At 44.7% G+C, this 24,098-nt stretch overlaps 3 protein-coding genes across 4 annotated transcripts; 2 read left to right on the plus strand and 1 right to left on the minus strand.

Annotated features, from left to right (window-relative positions):
• Positions 1 to 4,031: 4,031 nt before the first annotated feature.
• LOC112571222 (delta-like protein D) lies at positions 4,032 to 11,121 on the minus strand. The gene is made up of 7 exons (XM_025250083.1): positions 10,267 to 11,121; positions 9,106 to 9,231; positions 8,431 to 8,559; positions 6,978 to 7,100; positions 6,228 to 6,353; positions 5,704 to 5,829; positions 4,032 to 5,331 (listed from the first exon to the last, which is right to left on the minus strand). Exons 1-7 carry the CDS (start codon positions 10,361 to 10,363, stop codon positions 4,685 to 4,687), a joined length of 1,374 nt encoding a protein of 457 aa, XP_025105868.1. The 5' UTR covers positions 10,364 to 11,121; the 3' UTR covers positions 4,032 to 4,684.
• Positions 11,122 to 13,559: 2,438 nt separating this feature from the next.
• Positions 13,560 to 17,104, plus strand: LOC112570665. 2 transcript variants are annotated; one of them, XM_025249220.1, is made up of 2 exons: positions 13,560 to 13,897; positions 14,905 to 17,104. In XM_025249220.1, exons 1-2 carry the CDS (start codon positions 13,885 to 13,887, stop codon positions 15,708 to 15,710), a joined length of 819 nt encoding a protein of 272 aa, XP_025105005.1. In that variant the 5' UTR covers positions 13,560 to 13,884; the 3' UTR covers positions 15,711 to 17,104. The 2 variants fall into 2 exon arrangements, with proteins under 2 accessions (XP_025105005.1, XP_025105004.1); XM_025249219.1 differs by having other exon boundaries at positions 13,560 to 13,872.
• A 952-nt stretch (positions 17,105 to 18,056) lies between these two features.
• On the plus strand, positions 18,057 to 24,062 carry LOC112570104. Its single transcript, XM_025248341.1, has 3 exons — positions 18,057 to 19,273; positions 19,991 to 20,154; positions 20,578 to 24,062. The coding sequence occupies exons 1-3, from the start codon at positions 18,215 to 18,217 to the stop codon at positions 22,451 to 22,453; spliced, it is 3,099 nt and encodes a 1,032-aa protein (XP_025104126.1). The 5' UTR covers positions 18,057 to 18,214; the 3' UTR covers positions 22,454 to 24,062.
• Positions 24,063 to 24,098: the final 36 nt, after the last annotated feature.

Consider the following 24,098-nt stretch of genomic DNA (forward strand, 5'->3'; position numbering starts at 1 on the left):
AGCTGTCCGGATGTTCCGATGTGAATGGAGCTGCCACCGCCGCCGCTGCTGCTGCTGATGCTGGTGGTGGTGCCGTCGTTTGCTCTCCGACCTCCCCGACTGCGGCGACCTTGTGCCACAGAAGTTCCTCTGGCAGAAAAGACATGACAAGCCTGTTCTCCTCGTCTTGTGTCTGTCTGCCACCAATCCTGCAGGGCAGGGATCGAGATGCCGTTTCATGCATCCCGGCTCATGGCTCGAGCAGACGCACGAGCCGAAAGGATTCCAAGCTTCCGAACATTGCAACTGTCCAGCAAGTCGCTGTAGCCAGCAACAAGAACACAAGGGTGACACATCCGACTGTCAATACGACGAGGACGCGCAGGCGGCCAACATCTTCCCGAAATGGCCGGCCAACGAGGTTCATGGACAGAACGTCGAAACAGCCGGTTCCGGTGGCCTGCTCCCCGTCTGCGCATGCTCTGTTGCTTCCCTTGCGTGGGAGCAAGGCGCACGTGCATGTGCACGAGCTTTCTAGTAAGCAGAAGCAGCTGGGGGACAACAACAACAAGCAAAACCACATCGAGCCGACGAAGCTTCCTTCTGCACTTTAATGATCAGTTCCGTCTCAGCGAATAAATACTTTAAAAAAAAAAAGGCCCGAAGGATATAAATCAGTTTATTTTAAGCACTCGTTAACTTAATTGTCCAGGATTGCCAGGAACCAAGCATCAGTCCTTTAAAAATTGTTTACAAATCTTCGACATTTTTTGCGAGGCAGGAATGAGAAGCATATTTGTGTTTAAATAATAATTATATATGTATATATTTCTGAGGGGTGGGGGCTGCCCCAAATCGGGTCCGCTGGCGAGGTGTTGTTGCTGCCCAATGCTCCTCCAGGAATAAGAAGCAATAAACTAACTAAACATATATTTATCCTTTGACAAATTATTGATTTTTTTAACTTAAATTTTAAAAAAATACCGATTTGTTGAGATCCAATATTTAATGAAGTAACTTGGACTATGCTGTTTTTTCGAAGGCTAATAATTGATTTCCTTGGAAGAGGGATGGAGTCCTAGGACATTTAAGACTATTGAATAGTATTATCTTAGTATTGTATTATTCTATGGAAATGTTTCAGCTTTTTGAAGTGTGCTATCCTGTGGAAATGTGTCACTAGATGGAAGTGGGTTGCAAGCACGCATGCATGCACACTCGCTGACACAGCTGGGTTTGCAGAAAGATACGTTTGCCGCCTTCTTCACCGTAAGAAGTCGATAGCTTTCTCTTGAATGGATCAGTCTGAAAGTCCTGAGTCCTGTTGAGAACCACGACTATTTCCCTATGCTTTTAAGAGCTTTTGCTACTGAGAGTGGTGCTTAAGAAACTTTACAGTCGAGAGTCGAGAGCTCAGGCGACGTAGCTAAGCGACACAAAGGTTGGCGACAGGTTCTGTACCCACAAGCCTACCATGGTAGACAAAGGCCTTGCTTCTTTGTGTGATAGTTCATCAAAGAGTACAATGTACAGCCATGTAGTACCATGTATGTGCAGTTACATACGCAGTTTAATACCGATCCATTTAGGTAATCAAAGTTACTATTAAATAATTCATCACCAATCCATCCCCATCACCCATTTATTCCCATCACCCATTCATCACCATCATCCATCCATCCATTATCCCTCTCAATCCATCATCATCATCCATCCATCCTCCATCCATCACCATCATCATCTAGTTGAAAATACTTCTAACAAACGGGTCGACTTCTTTTTGTGTATTACATAAGTATATGCACGTATTTGTACAAGCTCTTGAGAACAACACACAAACAGTTTGTACCATTCCTGCTAATTGTGTCTCAGTTTTATCATCGAACAACAGCGAACACTTATTGCATGAGAAATATTTAATGATGCCTGATATGGACAAATTGAAGGCAAAAACGTGACAGAACCACAAAGTGGGGAAAATACCAACAACAATAATCGGCACTGTTTGAGAGATACTCAGGTATTTTAAACATACTTCAGTTTGATATCCAATCATCCATTTTGTTCTGCAGGCAATCGCATTGGACTAGGCACCACTTTGTATGACACTTTTTTCGATGTTTTCCATAGTCAACATGGATTTGTACAAAAGTTTTATGTAAGCAAACATTTTCCAATCTGTATGTACACAGGCCTACACATATTTAAAGCGTAATTTTCTCACTGAAGATCCTTCACTTTCTTCCACTTCTTGCATTACTGTTTTGAGTGTGGGTTCCCAAAAATCTGTTCATGGAAAACTTTATACATATTGAAAGATTAACAGCAAAGTTTAATTACACAACAAGCGTTATAAAAGTTTCTCCTGCTTTTCTTCCTCGCGACCACCAAAAATAAACAATTGACTTCATTTTCTATCGCATGTATATTCTTTTTACCTTTCCTATATGACCCTACAAAAATGAAACGAGATAATGAAAATAATGATAATTCTAGCCTGGAATTTTGTGTATGTGTTCTAAATTAAACAGTTCGAAACGATGTTTAAAAGTTACATTCAATTGTTTGAAAGGATAATTGGAAAGTTAGAGACAGATGGATGCCTGTGAAGATTAGCATCCCTGATGTAAGCAGTATATACTTGCTCGTAACCAGCGCGTGCACCTGTACTAAGTAGTATGATAAGTGACTTTAGAATGAAAGTCTAGCAGTGGGTCAGAAAGTGTGTTTCTTTCTCTTACTGGACGCACGTGCATATCAGTTTTGCCACACTGCCACAGTGAAGATGACTGTCTGCGCTGCTGACACTGAAGGAACGAATAGGAAGGTGAATTTGCAGGGAAAAATCGCGTTGTAAGAATGGAATAGAAGACTGAAAAAGACAAAAAAATATAATATATATATAGAGGCTGTTGCACAATGAAACTTGAAAAAAAAAACAAAAAAAAACAAGAGGCATGAATCCCAGCAGCAGCAAACAACAACAAAGCCCCTCGCAAGCCAGAAAAAGCCGTTTGAGACAGGTTTTTACATAAGACTATCATCACAACAACAAGAGAACAAAAATCAAGCCAATAGCTTGACGCATAACAAAAGACTTGCGATTTGATTGGATACTCAGTTCCCAACGCATGCGTGGTCAGTCAAAATGCGACAACCAGCGCTGTAGCCATTTTGTACAAAGAGGTTGAACCTGAAGTGAGAAATGGATTAAACTATATAACATATATATTTCACGAAGACTTGTTTTTAAAGCTTTCAACATCAGTGATAAAATGAAATACTGTTGTCTAGGCATAGCAGGAAGCCTGGTCGATTTTGTACAAATTCGTTCTCAAGTCAAAACAAGTACAGCAGACGATAAGACACAGACACCAATACACGAATTAGCGAAGACTGGTGACCGTGTCGAGTTTTACTCAGGGTTACCCGGTGCGCTGGTTCATTTCTCTCCGGCAGTTCTTCTATCAGTGAGACAAGACTATGTGTTTTCAGCAAAAGTGGTTTTGCTTTAGAAGGCTCTCTTTCCGAGATGGGCTGCATGATGTCATTCAAGAAACGGGTCATGTGATCCATCCCCCAGGTAAGTCACCCAAGTGATTTTCGTGTCATCGTACTGATGTACACTTTCTCGGCATCATTGTGGACTGACAACACGACTATGACATTTTGTTTTCATCTACGGATTTTAATTTTCTATTCCTCAGCAAGTCTTCTTTTGAAGCCATGACAGTTTCCTCGTTTGTACAAGTCGTCACCGCCAAATGGTCACGTGATTTAGCTTTTACATACAGTTTCTCTCTGCTTGGTGATCATGATCACGTGGCACAGTCTTGTTTCTTTTGGAAGTGAAACACATTGAACTTTGACTGTCTTCGTTATACAACAGTATAACGCATCGCTCAACAATATTATGACAGGTTAAACAGGCACGCACGGTAAACGTGTAAAGAAATAAAAACAAAACAAAAACAAATCGTTGAAGATGCGGGAAGAGGGGGTTCACCACTGAGCTGGGAATGTCATTTAACGGCGTGAGAGACATTGCTTTCTTGATATCTTAACATCATCTCCACAACTAGCAGACGGGAGAATAGTTTGTCATATCATCTCCTCTTTCTTGGCCGGCTACTACACACTCGGGTCTTATACTCCAGCACTCCGGACCTATTAAGTCTCTTCGAAAGCTGTTGCTTTTTTTTCTTTCATTCTTCTCCCTGTTGCCAAGTTGCGAAGACGCCATCTTGCTTCATAACTTTGCGCAAGCGCACATTATTTTAGAAATGTAAGGCAGAAGGAAGTGGACTGTCAAGAAAGGAACTTCAGAAAATGGCAGTCTACTTCGTTGTTTTTAACAGAAACAGGATGCCAGGTCAGATACAACTTCCATTCTACTCCCTTTTGAGATACCTTTGTAAAAGCACAATAGCATCTACGTTAATGACATCCTAACTTCTCCGCCTTTACTCTTTCCCTCTTTCTTCTACATTCTTTCTCTGCCTTTCTACTTTTCGTTGTAACCCGTATAACTGACATTTCTCCACAACTCAAAATATCGTTCGAACTCTGACCCCGGCACTAAATGTGTCAAAGAAGTCTTGATATGTTGATAATCAGGCCACGTGGGCGCGATCTCCACTGCCTGTTGCACGTCCAGACCAAACCTGGGGAGGGAGCAGGGGGAAAGTTTGCCATCGTCACATTACTACGTCACGTTCGAATCACGTATGGCCTCCTCGTAGGACGGGGGCGGTTCGCTGTCGCTGTCATCGATGACGATGTCTTCTGGCACTGTGCGGCAGACCGGTGGCGCCTGCGTGGACGCGTCCTGCAGCAGCATCCGGTCACAGCCATGGACGCCATCTTCCTGGGCCCCGCACTTAACGACGGTCCAGCCCCACTGCGTCTGCCGCGAACGTGCGACACACGCGTGGGGCAGCAACACCTGCGTCGCGGTGCGGTACGACGGGGGCCGATCCCTCCCTACTCCGCTGGCCCCGCCGCTGTCGCTGCCGCTGCCGCCGGCGACAGCCGCCGTGTAGTCGCGCTGCGGCATGTCTTCCGGAGCGGGTACAGCAGGAGGTAGCAGGCTGCTGTACTCTGGAGGGCGGCCGCCGTTGCTAGGGTGATCCTGTGGGTTTGCCGGGGTGTCGTCAGAGGTATCGTAGCACATGGCCAACATGACGCACTTCCGGCGCCAAAAGAGGAAGATGATGAGCACCACACCCACGCAGCCCAGAGCCACGCCAGAGTAGATTCCGGCTGTGGCCACGGCTGACACCGCTCGTGGGTCGTCCAGCGGGTAGAAGCCTCCTTCACCATGGTGTTCAACAAACGGGGTTGGTGTCGAGTCTGCAAATTATTGTCACAAATATCAGGGATACAAGGGCAGACAACAGAAATATAAAGAAAGAAAACATTTAAAAAATAGCTAATATAAAACAAAAAAATAAATACAGAGAAAGCCTTATAATACATATAAAGCCAGAGAAAAAGAAATCGATTAAGTGAATAAAGATAAAGAAAGATGAATAAACAACGTAAGAAGAAGGAAGTAATAGTAAAAAAACCACTATTTTGGTCCTGAAAAAAAATGAAGTCGTAACATGTGTCAAACAATTTATCAGAAGATGAAGAAAGACATTTTTTACTGGAGGGATTTGTCACTGGTGCTGTGGTACTAGACAGAAATGTGAATGTATGTGTGTACAAATGTCTGCTTACGCTTCTTGAGTTCACAGTTCCGTCCGCGATAGTCCTTGGTACAGACACAGATGTACCGGAAAAGCTCCGTGTTGTGGCACACACCTCCGTTCTGACACGGAATCGAGGAACAGTAGTCTGCTAACACTGCAATGATAAATGAATGGATGAATTAGTAGACTAATAAGTTAATTAATCAACTAATAAATCAATAAGTTACTAAATCAATCAAACAATCACATACACGAGAACATGGGAGCAGAAAAAGGCATGAACAAAGATAAAACTACTTTTTCAGTATTGTTCATATAAGTATATATTAGCATACAAAATGTATAAGATTGAGTTGTATTACATAAATACTAAAACAACTAAGTGCAGGCCTTATTATAGTAAATCTTTTCTAAGATTTTTTCCCTCTTATGTGCGTAAAGATCGCAGTTTTTTGTTTGTTTGTTTGTTTACTTAGAGATGTTTAATTAAGAGAGTGTGACAGTCTGTACCCTTTACTACTTCAAGAAGTGCGAGATAATCATAGTCTGTACCGTTTTCTACTTCGCAGTTAAGACCCAGGAAGCCCTCGCGACACACGCAGCGATAGGTGAAGTCCAGTTCCTGGCACGTGCCGCCGTTTTTGCACGGGGAGGAGTCACAGGAGTGTTTCTGAAGCACTGATACAACACGAATAATTACAGCCAGTCAGCTGATCAGCTCGCCATTCAGCCAACCAACAAGGCACGCAAGCAAACATGCGACCGATGGAATGACCAGCCAACACACCAACGAAGCAACAGTAAATAAAAAATCTGCGACAATCATCTTTTATAACGTTCATATTATTTTCATCATTCTAAAGTATATTGCGCTTGCACGCTCAAACATACAATTAAAGGCCTAATGGGGTAAAAAAAAATTCTTTTGAATAAATGAAGCTAAGTACAAGATAACATTTCTACAATGTGGGTCAATAGCTTGCTATTCTCAGGGTACAAACATACAGCACATTTGTACACAGATACGTCTGACTAACAGAACTGACACATGGTCCCTGCTCTCCTATTTTATCTCTTTCTGTGCAGGGGTGATGTTTGTACGCGTGTATCTCGAGAACGGAAGGAATATATTCTCTGCGGCTTGGAGAGTCAGTAGAAAAAAATGTGTGGCTCAATGGACCTTTAAACACACTTACATATGTACACAGCACATAAGTCCACAGACTTACGTGATTCTGTATTCACCATACTCAGAACTAAACGGAAAAAGAAATCGAATGACAACCAGTGCTGTGGTCTGACCTTCTCGAATCTGACAGTCGTTGCCGTGGTAGTGGCGAGGGCACTCACAGTAGTAGGTGAACAACAAGTCGTAACACGTGCCGCCATTTTTACACGGCGAGGACTGGCAGTGCTCCCTTGGTTCTGCAAGTGAACAGTCAATCACATGTCACTCATACACCTGTGACTTGCATCTCACCCCACCCCCACCTCCAAACTTATTGCTCCTCCTGCTCATTTTCAAGTGCTACAATCTCTACCCCTCCCACCTCTGCTGCTGAAACTGCTCTACGGGCTCCCTTCCCTTTCCCTGCAGCAATCATCCAGGACAGAGAGGGCAGACATCGCAATTTTATAAAGAGGAGATCATCGACAAGCCAGTGCCGATCAGGGTCGTCAACGTCCTCAGGCGAGTCGTACAAGAAGTGTCGACTGAGTGTCTGTTCATTTTCCCGAGGCCCTAACAGGACAAGAAATGTGTTAAATGGAAGCAACTATGTTCAGCCGAACCAGGGATAGTTTTTTTCCCTAGTAATTAGACATTTCCCGTTCTCCATAAAGCCTTGAAAGGGCCTACACTTTTTGCAGTGTGAGTTCACTGTCGTGCAACTGTGGAGTACTTAAGCGAAGAGTTTTTTTTAAAATACATGAAAAACCCTTCGCTCATTAAGATTCATGCTGACAGTGAAGGACATTCACATTCTTGCCTCCACAGTACCTTTTTGAGGGGGAGGCTGCCCCCTCCTCCCATTGCCCCCCTGGTTCTTACGCCACTGATGGTTGATGCTAGACGTAGAAAAACATTAGTCTCCTTCTCCATCACCGTATTATCTTCATCATGAGAGTACTGCTTTTTTGGGGGTGTGATGGCACATTATCTACCTCGTTTTCGAGCGTGGCTTTATACGCCATATAGGATTCTAGACGGCAAGTAGAGTGGTGTTGTCTTTCCATTCGTACAACTGACTATAAGATGCGTTCACCCTTTGGTAAATTTGAACTCTTGTTACCGTGTTTCCCCGAAGATAACCCCAAGAATGATTTTTTTTCGGGGTGCTCGTGATATTAGCCTTACCCTAAATATAAGCCCTCGTTAAGATCGTCAACCTAACGGTCGATTTCGTTCGTCCGTTCAAACACATGACAAACGTACTCAGTTATAAGTAAAAACATAGATAAAATTGTACATCATAAAATAAGAAATTTGTTAAATAAGTCCTATTCTTTTGGAGCAAACAAATAATATAAGACATGGTCTTATTTTCGAGGAAACACGGTACATTCAATGTGAATTGTGACAGTCAACATATCAGCCCCTTCACTCGACCTCTCTAGTCAATGCCTACTATCACAGTTGTGCGTGTGTAAGTGCGTGCTTGCGTGTCAGCCAGCGTGCGTGCGTGTGTGTGTGTATTTTAGTGCGTGCTTGTTTGTCAACCAGTGTGCGTGCGTGAAGACATGCACGTGAACTGACCGAGTTTGCTTTCGCAGTTGGAGCCGCGGTAGTTGCTGGGGCACTCGCAATAGTAGGTGTGCGTCAGTTGGTGGCACGTGCCCCCGTTGATGCAAGGAGACGACTTGCAGGAGACGTGCTTCGGGTGGGCTGTTGACAGAGTAGACAGCAGAGAGAGAATCAATCCTGCAAGCTCGGCATTTCCTTCATCCGTCATAATCGACTGGCGGCGAGAGCTGCCAGAAATCTTTTTTAGAACAGAGCAACACTCTTTCGCATTTTGTCTCTTTCTTTTTTCACCTGAACCAGAATGCCAGCAGACGAAGTAATGAAGGCTTTTGTGCAATGATTTTTGGAGCGCTAATGACGGAAATTGTATCTATCTCTATCCATTCGTTTGTTTGCTTACTTCTTTGTCTATTTTACGTTCATTCGTCTTTCCGTCCATCTATCATTCGCTCATTAATAAATAGGCATGCATATATGACTCCTACCGTCCATCCATCCGTCTGTCTTACGAGCATATTCTGAATTTAGATATTGTATTTAAACTCTCCTTTCAAATTAAATCTCCATCGTATCAATCAGGCTAACAGTCAAGATAGAATTAAAATGGTTGTGTTCCGTTTTCACAAGAAGGCATTAAACAAGCAGGATATTTTTGAAGAATAAAGAAACAATGGAAAGCCGTCTTACCGAGCTTGATTTGGCAGTCACGGCCATCGTAGGTGTCCGGACAGTAGCAGTAGTAAGTGGTCAGCACCTGGTTGCACACTCCGCCATTCTGACAGGGGGATGACTCGCAGAGACCAGTCTCCGCCCCTGCCACCAAAAGCAGACGTCAACAAGGTTACCTGATATTTTCTATTGTCCCCATCTTTTTTTTTTCTATTGTTATTTTACTAGCTACTTCTGTTTCATTGAAATTTACTTTTTTGTCGCATTCTGTTGTTCTAACGCTTCTAACGTGTTCTTTATTCAAAGTTTCTAAAGCACACCTTGATGTTCCATGGTTCCTCCTCTGCACTTTTCTTAGTGCTGCTGTTCCAAGATACCTGCGTTTCTCTGAAAGGTCAAAGCTTCAGCCTGCATGGCCTTTTTACCGTTTTTGTTATAACATGAGGTTCGATCGAATCAACAGAACAGAGATCGTTTTCCACAGGGCTGTTACCATGCTCACAGGCAGGCGGAGTTTATTATTATTATTATTATTTCTGAGATGAAAGGAACATTCAGGTTCGTCGGTACGTCTTTGCGCTTATGGAGGCCCAATTAGCCATCGTTTGCTCTGGTACTTACCTGTCCATGGAACTGGTGACCGAATTTCAACCGAACAGGCAACAAGAAGCACGCCTCATGAATATTATAATATAGAATCCACCAATTGGTTTTCTGCCTGTTTATCCATATCTTTGTCTGTATAAGCTATTCTGCTATTCATCATCATTGATCATCATCATCGATCATCATCATCGGCGGCGGCAGCAGCAACAACAACAGTAGCACCACAACCACTGTGTGCGTGCTTGTGTGTGTATGTGTGTGCAAGCGCCTTCAGCCCATCTTAACTGATGCATCTTCATCTCATCTAAATTACCAAAATATTATGAATGTCTCACTTAAAAGTGTGTGTGTGTTTAATGTAAAAGCTAGACAAACATTTCGTTATTGTTTTAGAAGTGTGAAGAGAGTATAATTTTATGCCCACCTCCTACTCTCAGGGGTCTGTTGCATGAACACACAATGTCTAAATCGTAAACACTGGTTATATTATGAATATCATGTTTCAGGTACAATCACAGCCATTGACAACCTTACACAAAAAGGCGAGTCACAGGTATAACGGACATCTCTTACCTGAGTTCCTGAAGCAAACGCATGCGAGCACGGCTAAAAATAGCTCAGCGTCCGGCGTGTTCGTTAAGATGCCCGCGCTTGCAGCACGAGAAAACATCGTGGAACGTCTCCTAGCTCCCCAAAACGTGTCCCTCCTGTCCCGGATGTGCACCCTTTGACCGGCAGTCCCAACAGCACACGACGCAAGCCGCACTCCTCCCCTCAAAACAATCTGGACTGGAAGGACATGGTTGCCTCGTTGATGGCGAACGGTCTTTCTTCTTTCCTTCTCTTCCGGCTGAGCAGTGCTCTGAGATGCAACAGTGGCTGGGAGCGAATCCGATCCGCGGTACCTATTAACTGATCGATCAAGACTGCCAGGCCAGGTCGCGCAAAACAACGCGTTGTCTCGCGCCGCTCGCACGAGAAGATGTTTCGCGCAAGCGCCCACGCGGAGTCTGCTCGCGCCTGCTGGTCGATGCTTCACCTTGGGCAGAGGAGCTGCGATGTAAGATGCTTGTTGGCTTTGTTGCGACAAGGAACGAACCTGTTTGTGAACCCTGAACAGCTCTCACTCAAAAACGAGTCGCCTATGTTGTCTGGAAGCTGCGAGCTTGTATGATTGTTTATTTGTATACACATCCTTTTGCAACTATTCGTCACCTGCTAATACGGCAATATTTAGTTCTGGCACAGGAGTATCCTATGGGATGAACATTGCAGTTGTCTCGTGTTCACCACCCTGCAGGACACGATGTCATAAAGACGAGGTCGACAGCAAAGCAGAAAAGAGGTAATCCAAAGGTCTGACCTTTGACACATCTCCTAGAGGGAGCTTAGCAAAGTGGTCATGAAGTCCTTCTGTTTGTTCAACGGGGTCTTCATTCCTTTTCCTTCCCAATATAGACTGATATAGTCTAGGACGCTGTCTAGTCCATCTCTTAAAGGCGTATTCGTGCACACATAAAATAGTCATGAGGGTACTTTTGACGAGCACTCTTTCCCGCGGACGAGCAAGCCTCGAGAAAGAGCAGGGAAGAAATAAGAAGCAAGAAATAATATCAAAAAAAGAAACGACGGATGCATAAACTAAGATTTCAAACTCGAAGCTGTTATCTAGACAGGAAACAATGACCTAAATCGAAGAAGCCAAGCAAAAGGCGCTATCTGCATAAACAGGTCAGAAATTAACTTCAAGAAATGTTCACCTATGGACGGGTATATGTGGACTGCTGTCTGTCTGCCAAGACCAATGCTTATATAGCAGCGGTTCTCAACCTGTGGGTCGCGACCCCTTGGGGGGTCGCGACGTGCCTACAAGGGGGTCGCGAAGGTGGTCATTTTTTAAAAAAAGTTTCTTATACCGGTATTAGTGGAATTAGTTTACATTGTGTAACCGAGTGGTGCGGGGGCTCAAACTCCAAATCTCTTCTTCCTATTCAAGTACACTGTCTCGGCATGCAGTGACTTCTCACTTCCAAAACTCAAAACACAATCTCCCTCTCAACAATTAAGCCTCCAATCTCCCTCCTCTCGCCTTTTGCCCTCTTTCTCCCCCAATCTCTCATCGCTGACTCCCCTATATTACACCACCATATTACAAACAACTGACAAGATGAATGCTTTCGTCCGAAAAATTTCGTTGTGGACGCAAAAGATACGCCAAGAAAATATTTTTGATATGTTTCCGTGCTTGTGTAAGTGCAAGGCTGACAACTTGAATCTTGATCAGGTGAAGAATGTAATTATTGCCATCTAAACGGACAGCAAGAAAGGTTTCAGCATTATTTCGCTGAAATTGATGTGACTAAATACGATTGGATTCGTAATCCATTTCTGGCTGATCCTAGCACAAGCGGGTTGTCCACGCAAGAAGAAGAGCAGCTCATCGACCTTTCGAGTGACCAATCCCTGAAAATGGTCTTCCAAACAACACCAGTGCCAACATTCTGGATTAGCATCAACGATGAATATCCTCTCCTTTCTGAGAAAGCAATGAAAGTTCTGCTGCCATTTTCAACTTCATATATGTGTGAGCAAGGATTTTCAGCATTGGCAGCACTGAAGTCGAAATACAGAAATCGTGTGGACGCAGAGGCTGAGCTGCGAATAGCAGTGGGTACGAACATCGCACACAGGTTCGCTTCTTTATGCAACAGCAAGCAGGCTCAACCTTCTCATTAATCAAAGTGAGTGTCCAATAAAATAATATTTATTAGCTTTAGTAAAATTTCATTAACAGTTATACTTCTTGCAGATACGAACTTTGCTCTTCCGTTGTTGAATTGCATTGATTTCCTCGACGCGGCGTTCGACGTTAGCTAAAGCTGCCCCCCCCCCCCCCGCTCTTCCACCGACCTAGCTGGCTAAGGGGGGTCGCGGACGTACCGGTGTTCGTCAGGGGGGTCGCCACATGTAAAAGGTTGAGAACCGCTGTTATATAGCCTTTTGCGAAGTTCTTAGCTGTTAGTCTCGGCGAGCCTAAACAAAGAATGTGACTAAACCGGAAGCTTTATAGTAGCATGCCTCGTTTTAGTAGTTAGCTGGAAAAAAACAAATCGTCTGCCGGCAGTCCAGTAATACAAGTTCGTGGTTCACCTGACTGAGCATCATCCGTTTTCTGCCAGGCTACAGCAGTTTTCGCACGGGCTATTGTCATAACGGACTTACTTTCAGAGACAACAGACCAAAAGTCAATGGTTCTTGCAGAAACAATTAAGCCCATGCCAGTTATTCAGATACCAAAAAAAAGAAAATGATGATAAAGATAATGGCGACGATTTTGATAATAACATTGTTCATTATACAAAACTATTGGGGGGAGAGAAAGGAAAGAAAAGTTGATACTCTACGAAAGTCGAGGATTTCCCACAGGTAGAACAAAAGATAACGAAAATACGAGTTATACGTGGGACAGAAAGGATTCTTTACGAGTTGAGCCATGAAATCTACTATGAAAGCGGATCCTCGCCAGGTGAGACAGGTGAGAAGGAAGTATGTCAGAAAAAATTACAACCCCTATGGCCACACAGTTTTGCAAATCTAATGTTTATCTCCATTGAAAGTGATGAACAAATTATGTTATTATAAGTGACACTCATTTCAAAGTTTCTCAGCTGTTTGTCAGGTGCGAACATGCATGTAACAGCAGGGTGTCTATGTGTGTGCGCCCGCGTGCGTGCGTGCATGTGTGTGTACTGTTCACTTGTTGGCATGACATTTTTGACAAATAGTACCCACACTCCACCCGACTGCCAGCCCTGTTATCAGCGGAGGCATTTAAAATTTACTGTCCTCCAGGGCTACAGTGAGGTCACCTGATGTTGTGCAGCAAATACTTCTTCAAAACGAATGCATCTGAGAAGACAGACCCACCGTTGGTGCTCGTGTGTTCACGTTTCTGGACCCGAAGGCAGTTCCTGGGTGAGGTTTCGACGGCTTGTACTGAACCATACTGCCGCATCCCGAGCTTTTCCCAAGCCCAGTCCAAATACTCCAAGAAGTATTAGTGTGTAGTTCTCGTGTCCGCCATGAACAGGAGACTGAAAGCTGCGAGTGACGAGGCCAGAAGAGGGTCTGTGTTACTGGAAGTTCTTCTTCTACTTGTCATGGTCACATGGGGAGCAGGTCAGTGATCGGATGTCCATCACAGGTGCATTACTTCTTTTCTAGTTCATGAGTCCAGTCAGAAAAAAAACTGCTTGAGGGGCAGTTTCAATAACCTGGAGATAAGAGGAATATAATTATGTTTATGCCATATGCTCTTGACAATGTGGTTCTATTTTTATGAACACGATTAAGTGCTGACATTTGACAATGACGAGAAATGGCTTCTTTTTATGTACGGTCCATATGGTTAGGTAGCTATAGGACTATTAAAAATAGGACTGACATTGACCAGACTAAAATTAACCCTATCTTGTCTATGTAACAGAATCAAGATCCGTAATTAAATTCCTAAAGATTTGCTGCTCTTTTCATCCCATCGTATTGATTCCATGCATGAGTATTCCAGCTGGCTGATTTCTGTAGAGTAGTATCATCAAAAAGACTTGTTCTGTCTTTTATCTTTCTTCAAGTCAATAAGCCTGACTTTGCTGGACCGAAATGTTCTTGAACCATTTTAGACTGTCGTTAAATTCATTACTTTGGAGGTAGGTGAAAAAAGTCGGTATCTTTTCACTAAATACTCGTCTAAAGTCAGTGAGTCAGTAGGTCAGTCAGTCCTTGGCCGGTACCTGTCGTTGGGAGGGGGGAGGGATCACATGGATAAACAGGACGACCAGTCCAGTCTTTGACTTTCGTAAACCAGATCTTCCTCTGGCCACCGCGGTGTCACCTACCCTCCAAGGTGCCTTGAAGGCTAGTCTTCTACACGGTGTCATACCGGGTCACATGATCAGATCCTTGACGGTGGAGGAACTTTGCAGATCGGTAGCATTATGTGGAAATGTGCTTGAGTCTGAGAGTAACTTTTGTTTGGCTCCAAAACATTTAATATCCGTTGTTATTAATTTTAAATGAAACGCAATGATATTCTGTAGGCTGTTCTATATTTAGGTCCCTAGTGAGTATAGAATATTATTTTGTTTAAATGTAAGTGGGATGATGAAAGCATTTCTTCTGACGAAAGACTGTTTTATCCGATTCTATCGCCAGCATTGGACATTAAGGACTATTCTCTCAGCCCTTCTCTGACAGCTCGTGGTAACTCCACTCGCGGCCCTCGACCAACAGCAAGCCAGCCTGGTGGCCAACGGCCTACAGTAAGCAAGCCTGCTGGTCCACGGCCCACAACAATCCAGCCTGCTGGTCCATGGCCCACAATAATCCAGCCTGCTGGTCCACGGCCCACAATAAGTCAACAGTTAGAGCAACGGCCCACCACAAACCGTGGCAATCAACCCTCTGGTTCCCGCGGGTCCACGCCGGACGTCGAGCAGTTGTCGGTCAAACCGGCTTCCAAGAGCCGAGTCGATGGCTGGGTCATCGGCGGTATCATCATGTGCTGCGTCATCCTGATCCTGTCGTTCGTCATGTACTGCCTCATCCGCAACAAATGTCGGCCGCGCAGCAGCAGCGGCGATACAGTCGACCTGGAGTCGACCAGACAGAGCGGTCAAGGGAATGACGACAGGCTTGGGCGCTGCACCAGCAACGGCGTTCTCAACGGCTCGGCGGCAACGTCTAACATATCGAACCGAGACCCCACGCCATTGCTCACCGCTGCCGTGACCCTTGCCGAGGGGCCTCCTACTTACGTCTCCCTGAATTACCCTCCGCATGAGGTCGCCAGGGAGTCTCGCTCCCCATCAGCTGAAGACCTCCATCAAAGTTCTGATGACGCTCGGGGTGAGGTTGTTGTCAGGGAAGCAGGATGGCGCCCATCGATTTTAAGGTCAATGAGTGAAACCTCTTTACCCGCCTACTCAGAAGACATGGTCATTTCGTATCCCCCGGCCTGACATGTGACCCTGGCTAAATTGGATCAGTTCGTGGGGGCGTGGGGGTTGGGGTGGATAATTCTACCTCTGAAAGAAAAAGACATTTTCCGGTCGCAATTACAGACTAAAAGCGTCTATATCCTAGATGAGGCACAGTAAGGCGTCGGAATAAATTATTTGTCGCCCCAAAGGTAAGATTAAACGATTAAACAATTGTCTATACATGGCGTGATATCTAAAAAGGTGATTTATGCAAATCTCAAAGACAGAAGTGATAGGACAACACAGCAGTTTTCAGACAGATGTTCTTACTGACAGAGTTCTCAAGTCGGAAGCGATGAATACCTCCACTGAAAGCAATTCTGTGTGTATGTGTGTGTGTGTGTGCACTCGCTCTTTGAACATAGTTTATTCCTAACGAACATGTCGACAGGTGTGTGTCTTAAGACTGTTCTTAACTGGACAAAGTGCCGAAGCGCAAAACTAACGAACTGCCTCAGAGTTGTATTGACAAATAGAACTGCATTGGCAAACAAGTGAGGACTTCGCTCGGCATATACACCAATGTTCCAATGTCACAAACGCTCGCCCCCAAACCATTGGTTCTCTGTCACCTTTAACACGATTTTACCAAACTTGGTCAAACATTGGGCGACATTTGCCCAGTTAAGACGCGCCTTCACACAGACGCCTGAACATCACAGGCTTTTGTGTCCCGGACTCTGGTAATGCTAATGGTGAGTGCACCGGGCGTCGGCCTTAAAGGACTTGAAGGAGGGGAAAAAGATCTGTCTAATGACTGAGCAAAGGTCAGTAGGTCAGTACAAGATGTTACTTCCATAAAAATTTCACACTACATAAGCGCCAACAAACGCCGCCATGATGGCAGGATATGCTAATTAGCAGATATGTTTCCAGCTTTCTCATTGGCTAATCGCGTTTTTGTTGTCTGATTTTGTACAGGAATTTGGGGAAATAATGTCTTTCACTGAACTTTAACCAATTATTAGGATAAAGTATTTGCACCGCACAAGTCCTTTAAGGTAGCGTTGAGGTGCAGACAAAATAATGTATAATTATTAGGAAGCCAAGTGCTTGACACTAATGACCGCGCCTGTGTGCATGTGATGCTAACTTTTGGTTTCACGACAAGAAACTACAATTTCAGCTCTCCTTTGACACTATTTCATCGCATGTAAAATGTCATTAAAGAGCAAAAACATAGTATTTCGTGCAACTGAAAATATTTTTTTCAAGTTGTGAAAGGTGATCATACCACTTTTATCAGCCAACTGCCTGAGATACAATGCACCACATAAACCAGCTTTTAAGATAGTTTTTGTTCATCTCCGAATATTTACTTTATAATGTGCACACACTGGGAAAAATTCTTCATCACTAGCAGGTGGACGATAGATAAAAACTTTAATGTCTTAACATATCTTTCCATGAGTTATTGTCACATGTTTTGGATTGGTTTAAGCATACTCACTAACAACTATCGATACATCTTTTGTGAAAGGATTAAAAGACCTGGTTAAGATCCTGATCAATAGAACTCAACTTTGATGCAGCTATAAATGAATAACAATTAGTTCTTCGTATGATTTACACTTTGTTTTCTTTATTTTGCGTCTTTGTCATTCCAGACAAATCTGAACAGCTGCGTTCGTATGCATTTTTAGACAAAGTTAAAGATATAATAGGCTGAACACCATATGTCATGAATGTCAACATGCTAAATTAAATGATGATATTTCACATGAGACGCATGCAACATAGTCACATGGGGTGCATTTAAAAGGTGTTTTCATGAACTCTATGAGGACTGTGTGTAGTGCAAGTGAGTCAGCGACTATCAATGTGTGAGTTCGTGCCCGAATGTGTTTTGGGGTATGTTTATACATGCAGTCAGTGGTGGAAAGGACATCTATGGGTAGTTTATAGCAGATATGTGAAAGAGCACACGTGTAAATTTGAATTATTAAATTCTTCAACAGTAGACTGTCTGCTCCAAATGTCTTCTTCGCCGTACTTCTTATTATCTTTCTTTTCGCTTCACCATCCACTCTGTCCAAGACTTCGCTCAGTATCCGGCTCTACATTTCCCGCACCATACTCTCCTGGTCAGAGAGTTTTTACCTATGCCAGCCCTTTGCTTGGAATACTCTTCCTTCACCGCTGTCTGTCTCTCTTAAAGATTCGCTCTTTCAAATAAAGTTTCGAATAACATTCCCAGCGCCTTGAAAAGGTTTAACTGAATGTGCACTCTCCAAGTCTCATAACCTTTGAACTTGAAGAGGATGGCGGAGTGGGGAGGAAGAAATGACGTCGACTGCTACGTAGAATGACTTGTGACGCATGAGTGACGCCATACGCAGTGCTATCGAGATTCCGTCGTTGTACTTTCTACTCAGTGTTTCTGCACACACTTGGCATTTCTTGTATATTTAGCCGTCGACCGAAAACAACTGACGAAGCTTTCACCCTTAGTCCTTCTCGAACAACGCAGACTTTCTTCGACGATGGGGGTTCTTATTTCTCGCCGGAAGCGCGCTAAGGTCGATACGAAAGACGTGTCAACGCAGCGTAGTCAGCTACCTCAGGAAGTGGAATATCTGGAGACACAGCAAGCGACGGGAAGCGCAGGCGACAGTCTCATGGCGGTCTTGCAGGCCATCGACAAGCGACTAAATGCGCAGCAACTCCATGCCCCTCAGGACGAAAAAAGTAGTCTTACAGTCCGGACGAGAACCCCCCGGCAGGGAGAGGAGGACACCAGCGGCTCCGGTGGCTTCGCCAGTAAGAACAGCATCTTTGCCGTTCCCGGAACAAACACACATGCCAGCAGGGGCGTGCAAGCTGCCGGGGAGGCGGGCGACGGTTGTGCGGACATAGGGGCTGATGCGCATGGGACACCGGAAGACAGTACCGGAAAATCTAGGGCCAAGCGTTCTCATTCTGTCAAAGACCGGCAGCCCTCTTTTCACTTTCGGGCTCCCAAAATTACTCCACGCCGCGAAGACGTTCGCTCGGTAGGTGCGAAACCCGACGGGATCCCACGGTTGCCGACGGCAGACGACGGAGAACAACGAAGCGCCGGTGACAATCCCGCTTTAGGTGGTCCCAAGGAAAATGCGCTAGTTCTAGAAGTCGATTCATGCCCCAAAGACGCGGAGGTGGTGCCTGAGGTCAAGAGTGTGGTTCAGCCTAGACATAAGGAGCACATGGTAGTAGACGCGAATGGCTTCCATGTGCCTTTGGGCTACGTATGGCAGCCGAGGGAGCTCCCTGTGCTCCACAAGAAGTCGGTTTGTCGTCATTCAAGAAGGAAACACAAAAACCACAGGACCTCTAATTTCGATCTCGGGGTCTGGTGTCCTCAGACCCTGGAGGAAGAGCTGGAGATGCTAAGCGTGGAAGAAATCCTTCAGGCAGGATCCAATTCTCGCTTTCAAGGGGACGTGCTAGAGGTGGAGGCTATGACTGCAACCGGTGGTTTCGTTTCCTGCACTCTTGCAAAGCTCGTGGAACGCTCTGACGAACAGCGAAGGTCGGGTTTTGGCGAGGCGAGTAGGATGCAGGTGAGTAACTACCGTGTCTATAACGACTTCCAAGTTTAGACTTATGGCCTTTAACCTTGCCGGCTGAAGGGAACGAGTTCTCTGCGTATTTGTGTTTTTCATGAGTTGATTTTAATTTCAGTATTTTTAGTTTAATCTGCACATGTTGTTCCGATCCTCGTCATTGCGTCGGATTGTATTCTATGGCTATGACGCCTTAGTTGTTTTTGTTTTTGTTTATGTACAGCCAGACTTCGACTCTTATATCCACTAACGATTTTCTCTCCGTCATTTAAAAAAATTAAAAGGTTTCCTCGTTCCGTGCACTTCACCAGCGAGATGGACTTTGTGGACTGCGGTATCTTTTCTCTGCTTGGTGACTATGTAAACAGAAACGACCTACACTAGCTATCGAAGATCGGGCTTCCAGTATACAAGGCCTGATTCCAAACAATTTTCACCTGAGTGAAGCTTGATCTATATTTTTTCTGGTGTGAATCTTACAAACAGAATATATCAACTGTGAATCTTTAGTCTTAAGCTGTGAAAAAGGGACAGGATAACTCTGGTCCTCCTGCCATTCCCTTTCTCTACGATGGACTCTCTCTCTCATTCTCTCGTCTATAATGTACAGTGATCGATATTCTCTAAAAATTCGTTTTTGAATACAGTTTACGTGGATCAGAATGAGAAAATTCTTCGCTTCAGGTCTTGCTAGTGTCGCTGATTGTTGATCAGTTTCAGAAAGTGCACGTTGGTCAGGGCATGTGGCCACTGGAGCAGACCGCGGACAACTTTGTCCAAGAAGACCAGGACACGAGTGACGAAACAGACGGCGATATTGCAGAAGATACACTGGACTGCAATGTCGACGACCGGATTAGCTCCCCTCCTGTCTGTTGGTTAGTGAGTGCGAGTTTTGCTTTTGTTGATTTATTTTTTATTATTTACGTCATCCCAATGTATTGTTGGGTATTGTACACCCCTCCGTACATTATTTCCTGGAATGCGGGCACACTTGTTTATTTGTAATTCAGATCAAAAAGCATATCATCGACATACACTTTTATTTAGATTTTTAAGCCATCCTCGTGTGACATTCACAGCTCAGAGAAAACCCATGCGATGGACGGAACACTCTGGTGCTCGATAAACAAATCAGACCCATATTCTCCTATTGTAATGCTATTGCAAGCTGTCTGTTTTATCCATTAAAACAGGTTGTTTCTCCTGTAGCATGTGCTTTAGTTTTGTTTTTATGTCTCAGCCCCCACACGCAAAAAAAAAAAAGGCTCAAGCTGGTCAATGAGTTCAATGTGTTGCAGTGGGTGCGATGATGTGGACTGGGACACTCTGGAATGCGAGACGGGGCGTTCAGTGACTCCTACGATCGACAACAGTCAGCCCGGCGGGAACTCTGAGAGGAAAGCTACAGGGACCATGGATAGCACGGAAGGATGCAAAGAGGAGGCCAGAAGAACCGAGGCAACGATGAGGCAGGCAAAGAGTCAGGTAGCAAGCGAGCTGCTGATGAGCCCGAAGACCTCCGATTCAAACAAAACGTACCTGCCACCTCTTCCTGTCATGGAGAACAAATACATTCCTCATTGGAACAGAAACAGCCCATGTGGCGAGAGTAGAGATGAAGAGGTGGGGGCGACGCTACGTCCAGCTAGCAAGATGGCTGACGAAGAACCCCGCCAGTTTGGGGGTGGCGATTCCCCGATAGTGTGTAAGGAGGGGGACGCTCCGGAAGGCGCGGCTTTGGGCAGCTCGCCGCGTAATTCTAAACCAGAACTATTCAAGCGGCGATTGAGTGCTTCGGGGCCCCGGGTGGAGAAGAGTTTCGCTCAACGGAAGGTCTCCTTCGACAGCACCAGCGACACCTACCTTCTGCAGCTAGATATGTCCAGCAATAGGCCCACCTCTCGCGAATGCGAAGAGGAGACATCACTCGTGCTGCAAGACCAATTGTTGCTGCAGTACTTTCAGAGCCTACAGATCACAGAGGCAGCGCGATTAAAAGCCAGACTTAAATCCCGGGATGTTGACGCCAAATGTTTGGTTCCTCCCCTAGACCTGGATGCAGCCTTCCCTGCAAAGTCATCAAAGAAACCGGACGTAACTGTATCGACACCAGACGGTCTAGACTCAAACAGCATGTCGTATCTGCGAGAAGCAGGTGGTGATTCCAGCGTGCGTGTGCAGGAGCAGGAGAACCCTTGTGAGCAGGAGAACCCTTGTGAGCAGGAGAACCCTTTTCACAACCTGAGTAATGAATACCTTACGCAAGTAAGTCTCCCGCACTCTTCCAGAGACCTGGAGTCTGACAGTTGCTCAATTTTGCAAGCAGTCAATTATGTTACATCCCCGACGAGTATCAGTGTCATCTCTGAGGAACAAACCCAAGCCCATACTTGCCTCTCCAGCTTTACATCACTGGTGAGCATTGGCGTCATCTCGGAAGAAGAGTCACAAGTTCGTGCTTGCATCTCTAGCACCACATCATTGGTACACAGCGACATTATCTATGAAGGACAACATCAAGACCGCATCTCCATCCCAGCCTACAAGTCTCTCTCCAAGACCTCGATGACGTCCGCGACAGAACTGCAGGCTCTGTGCCACACTTCATCACTGCAAGACCTCTACAGCCCTTGTGTTTCGACTGACTGTGTGAATCGGGTCATGGGCAAGAACGGGTCGGCTGGCAGGATATCTTGCCTGGATGAGTCATCCACAAACCCAGAAGATGATGTGCACTTCCGAGATAGACCCAAGGATAAGTGCGTCCCCGCTGGAAATGGAAACGTTAATGAAAGCAATGTTTCAGGGCTTCCAGGACTACTAGAATACCCTCAGATAGATGAAATGCAAACCAACAAAAAGAACTGGCTAACAGAAATTCCCGAAGAAGCAAACCCAGATGGGGAGCAAAATCTGAGGAAGGCTGGACTCATTCTAGTGCAGGGGAAGGCACCGACTTATCTAGCGTCACTTACGGAATGCGAAAATATTAGCTCGGGAGAGCAGATGGAATACGATGACCACGACGAAGCGTTGTTTAGCAGACTTGGTCGTTCGCAACGTGCTGCCCGTATATACAAAGGTTTCGCCTTCTCATCCCTTCAGCACCCATTCGCACCGTCACATTCTCTCAAGACTACAGATTATTGGTCCCAGATGTTACAGCACAACTGATACAACTTTTATTCGGATACACAGTTTATAAAATTTCTTCGGCATCAATCTGCAGGAGTATTTAAACGAACTATTAATTCCTCCTTAATTTTAAACAGAGTTCCTCTGTGTAGTTCTTCAGACTCCAGGAAAACACAGTTTCTGATGACACAGCGTGTTTGTGGATAAGGGATGTTGGTGGAGGGGAATCTTTGATATCTGTTTAAACGTGACATGTCAGCGCGAAGTGACCATTCAGACCTAGTATTTAACAAAATGCGTCATTTGTGACATTTTGTCTCCAGAATTATGACCCAACATGAGCAAATAAGTGCAAAGTCTCCCTCGGAGATTTTGTACCCAGAGTGACTATAAGTCCCTTGATGGCCTCGTAAGTTATGAGATGAAAACTTTGTGCTTATTGCAATTAACCAATTAATAGCCCTCATATATATATATACCAAATGCACTACTCACTCACACACATACGCACACAAACACGGTTAAGCGTCACATCCACAACCCACATAACAAATATATCTCTCAGCGTACAATCACTGGGCCGTTGTCTTAGTTTTAGTTTGGTACTAATCCCAAAAACATCAGTTTCATCTGGTATTCTAACCTATACCTTTGGTGTCTGGGACAAGGGCAAGAACTTCAAGGGGTATGAAGGTACAAACATGGTACAAGGGTAAACTCTTATGATATAAGCAATCCAACGAAGGAGTAACGTTTACAGCTTATGTTAGATCAGAGAGAATTTTTTTTTGACATAATAAAGCCGACACATTTTCTGGTACCCCTTACCCTTTTGTGTTCCCATACCACTGTCAGAGAAGAATGCAAAATCTTTCCTGAGACTCAAAAAATAAATATCGTGTACTGAAGTCATTTTAGCGTAGGAACCTGTGTGCAGAAGGCTCAGATGTGCAGTCTGTACAAGTGGCTTTCCATATTCAGCAATAACAAGGGTTTTATATTAATGCTGTTCGCACTTTAGCTGCCTATGGAGAAGTGGCGGCAAAATTTTCCAGTGTTATCACAAGTGTCAGAACGCTGTCCTCCAAATAATCTCCTCAGCTAGGAGATTCATGATATGGCTGTATAATGTGATTTTTAGTGCAAACACACTTGTTGATAATGTCATTAACATGGCTTGTGGGGCCGACCAGATGCAGAACAGCAGCATGGACGAACCTGTTTGCGAGACAGGGGAGCTGCTTGTATAACCGTATAACCGGCCTCCTTAGTGAGCTCTCCACACTCCCATCCATTCCAGTCTTTGCTTCCATAATACAAAACCCTCCCATGTTCTGTTTGGATGCAGAGCGAGGATCACAAAGTTCACTTCTTCATCACATTTTAGGTCGTGTTAATGTGTTGGCTGACTCCTCAGCCATAGCTCTCTTTCTCCATGGTTTTCCGACATTTACTAAACGGCCCTATACGAATGCCCTCCCAGCATCTGCATGACTCAGCATGAGGGCTTGGCAAAAAACAAAAAGCAAAAAAACAACTGCTGAACTGGTTGTTTGGTTTGACAGGAAAGTGCTTCCAATTAGTGGTAATTTTGCAGGAGGGAGAGGGAAGAAACCAGAGTGGAGGAAAATAAAAACCCATACAGCAACAAGTGTCGCCTACAGATTGTCTCAAGACAAGATGC

This window comes from Pomacea canaliculata, linkage group LG8 (assembly GCF_003073045.1).
Source record: "Pomacea canaliculata isolate SZHN2017 linkage group LG8, ASM307304v1, whole genome shotgun sequence".
NCBI lineage: Eukaryota > Metazoa > Mollusca > Gastropoda > Architaenioglossa > Ampullariidae > Pomacea > Pomacea canaliculata.

Coding starts and splice junctions, on each gene's coding strand:
- LOC112571222 (XM_025250083.1), bottom strand. CDS start 10,363: ATGTTTTCTCGTGCTGCAAGCGCGGGCATCTTAACGAACACGCCGGAC. Junction 9,232..10,266: donor CGTTTGCTTCAGGAACTCAG/GTAAGAGATGTC, acceptor TTTTGGTGGCAG/GGGCGGAGACTGGTCTCTGC. Junction 7,101..8,430: donor CAACTGCGAAAGCAAACTCG/GTCAGTTCACGT, acceptor GTTCACTTGCAG/AACCAAGGGAGCACTGCCAG.
- LOC112570665 (XM_025249219.1), top strand. CDS start 13,776: ATGAACAGGAGACTGAAAGCTGCGAGTGACGAGGCCAGAAGAGGGTCT. Junction 13,873..14,904: donor CATGGTCACATGGGGAGCAG/GTCAGTGATCGG, acceptor TTCTATCGCCAG/CATTGGACATTAAGGACTAT.
- LOC112570104 (XM_025248341.1), top strand. CDS start 18,215: ATGGGGGTTCTTATTTCTCGCCGGAAGCGCGCTAAGGTCGATACGAAA. Junction 19,274..19,990: donor GCGAGGCGAGTAGGATGCAG/GTGAGTAACTAC, acceptor ATTGTTGATCAG/TTTCAGAAAGTGCACGTTGG. Junction 20,155..20,577: donor AGCTCCCCTCCTGTCTGTTG/GTTAGTGAGTGC, acceptor AATGTGTTGCAG/TGGGTGCGATGATGTGGACT.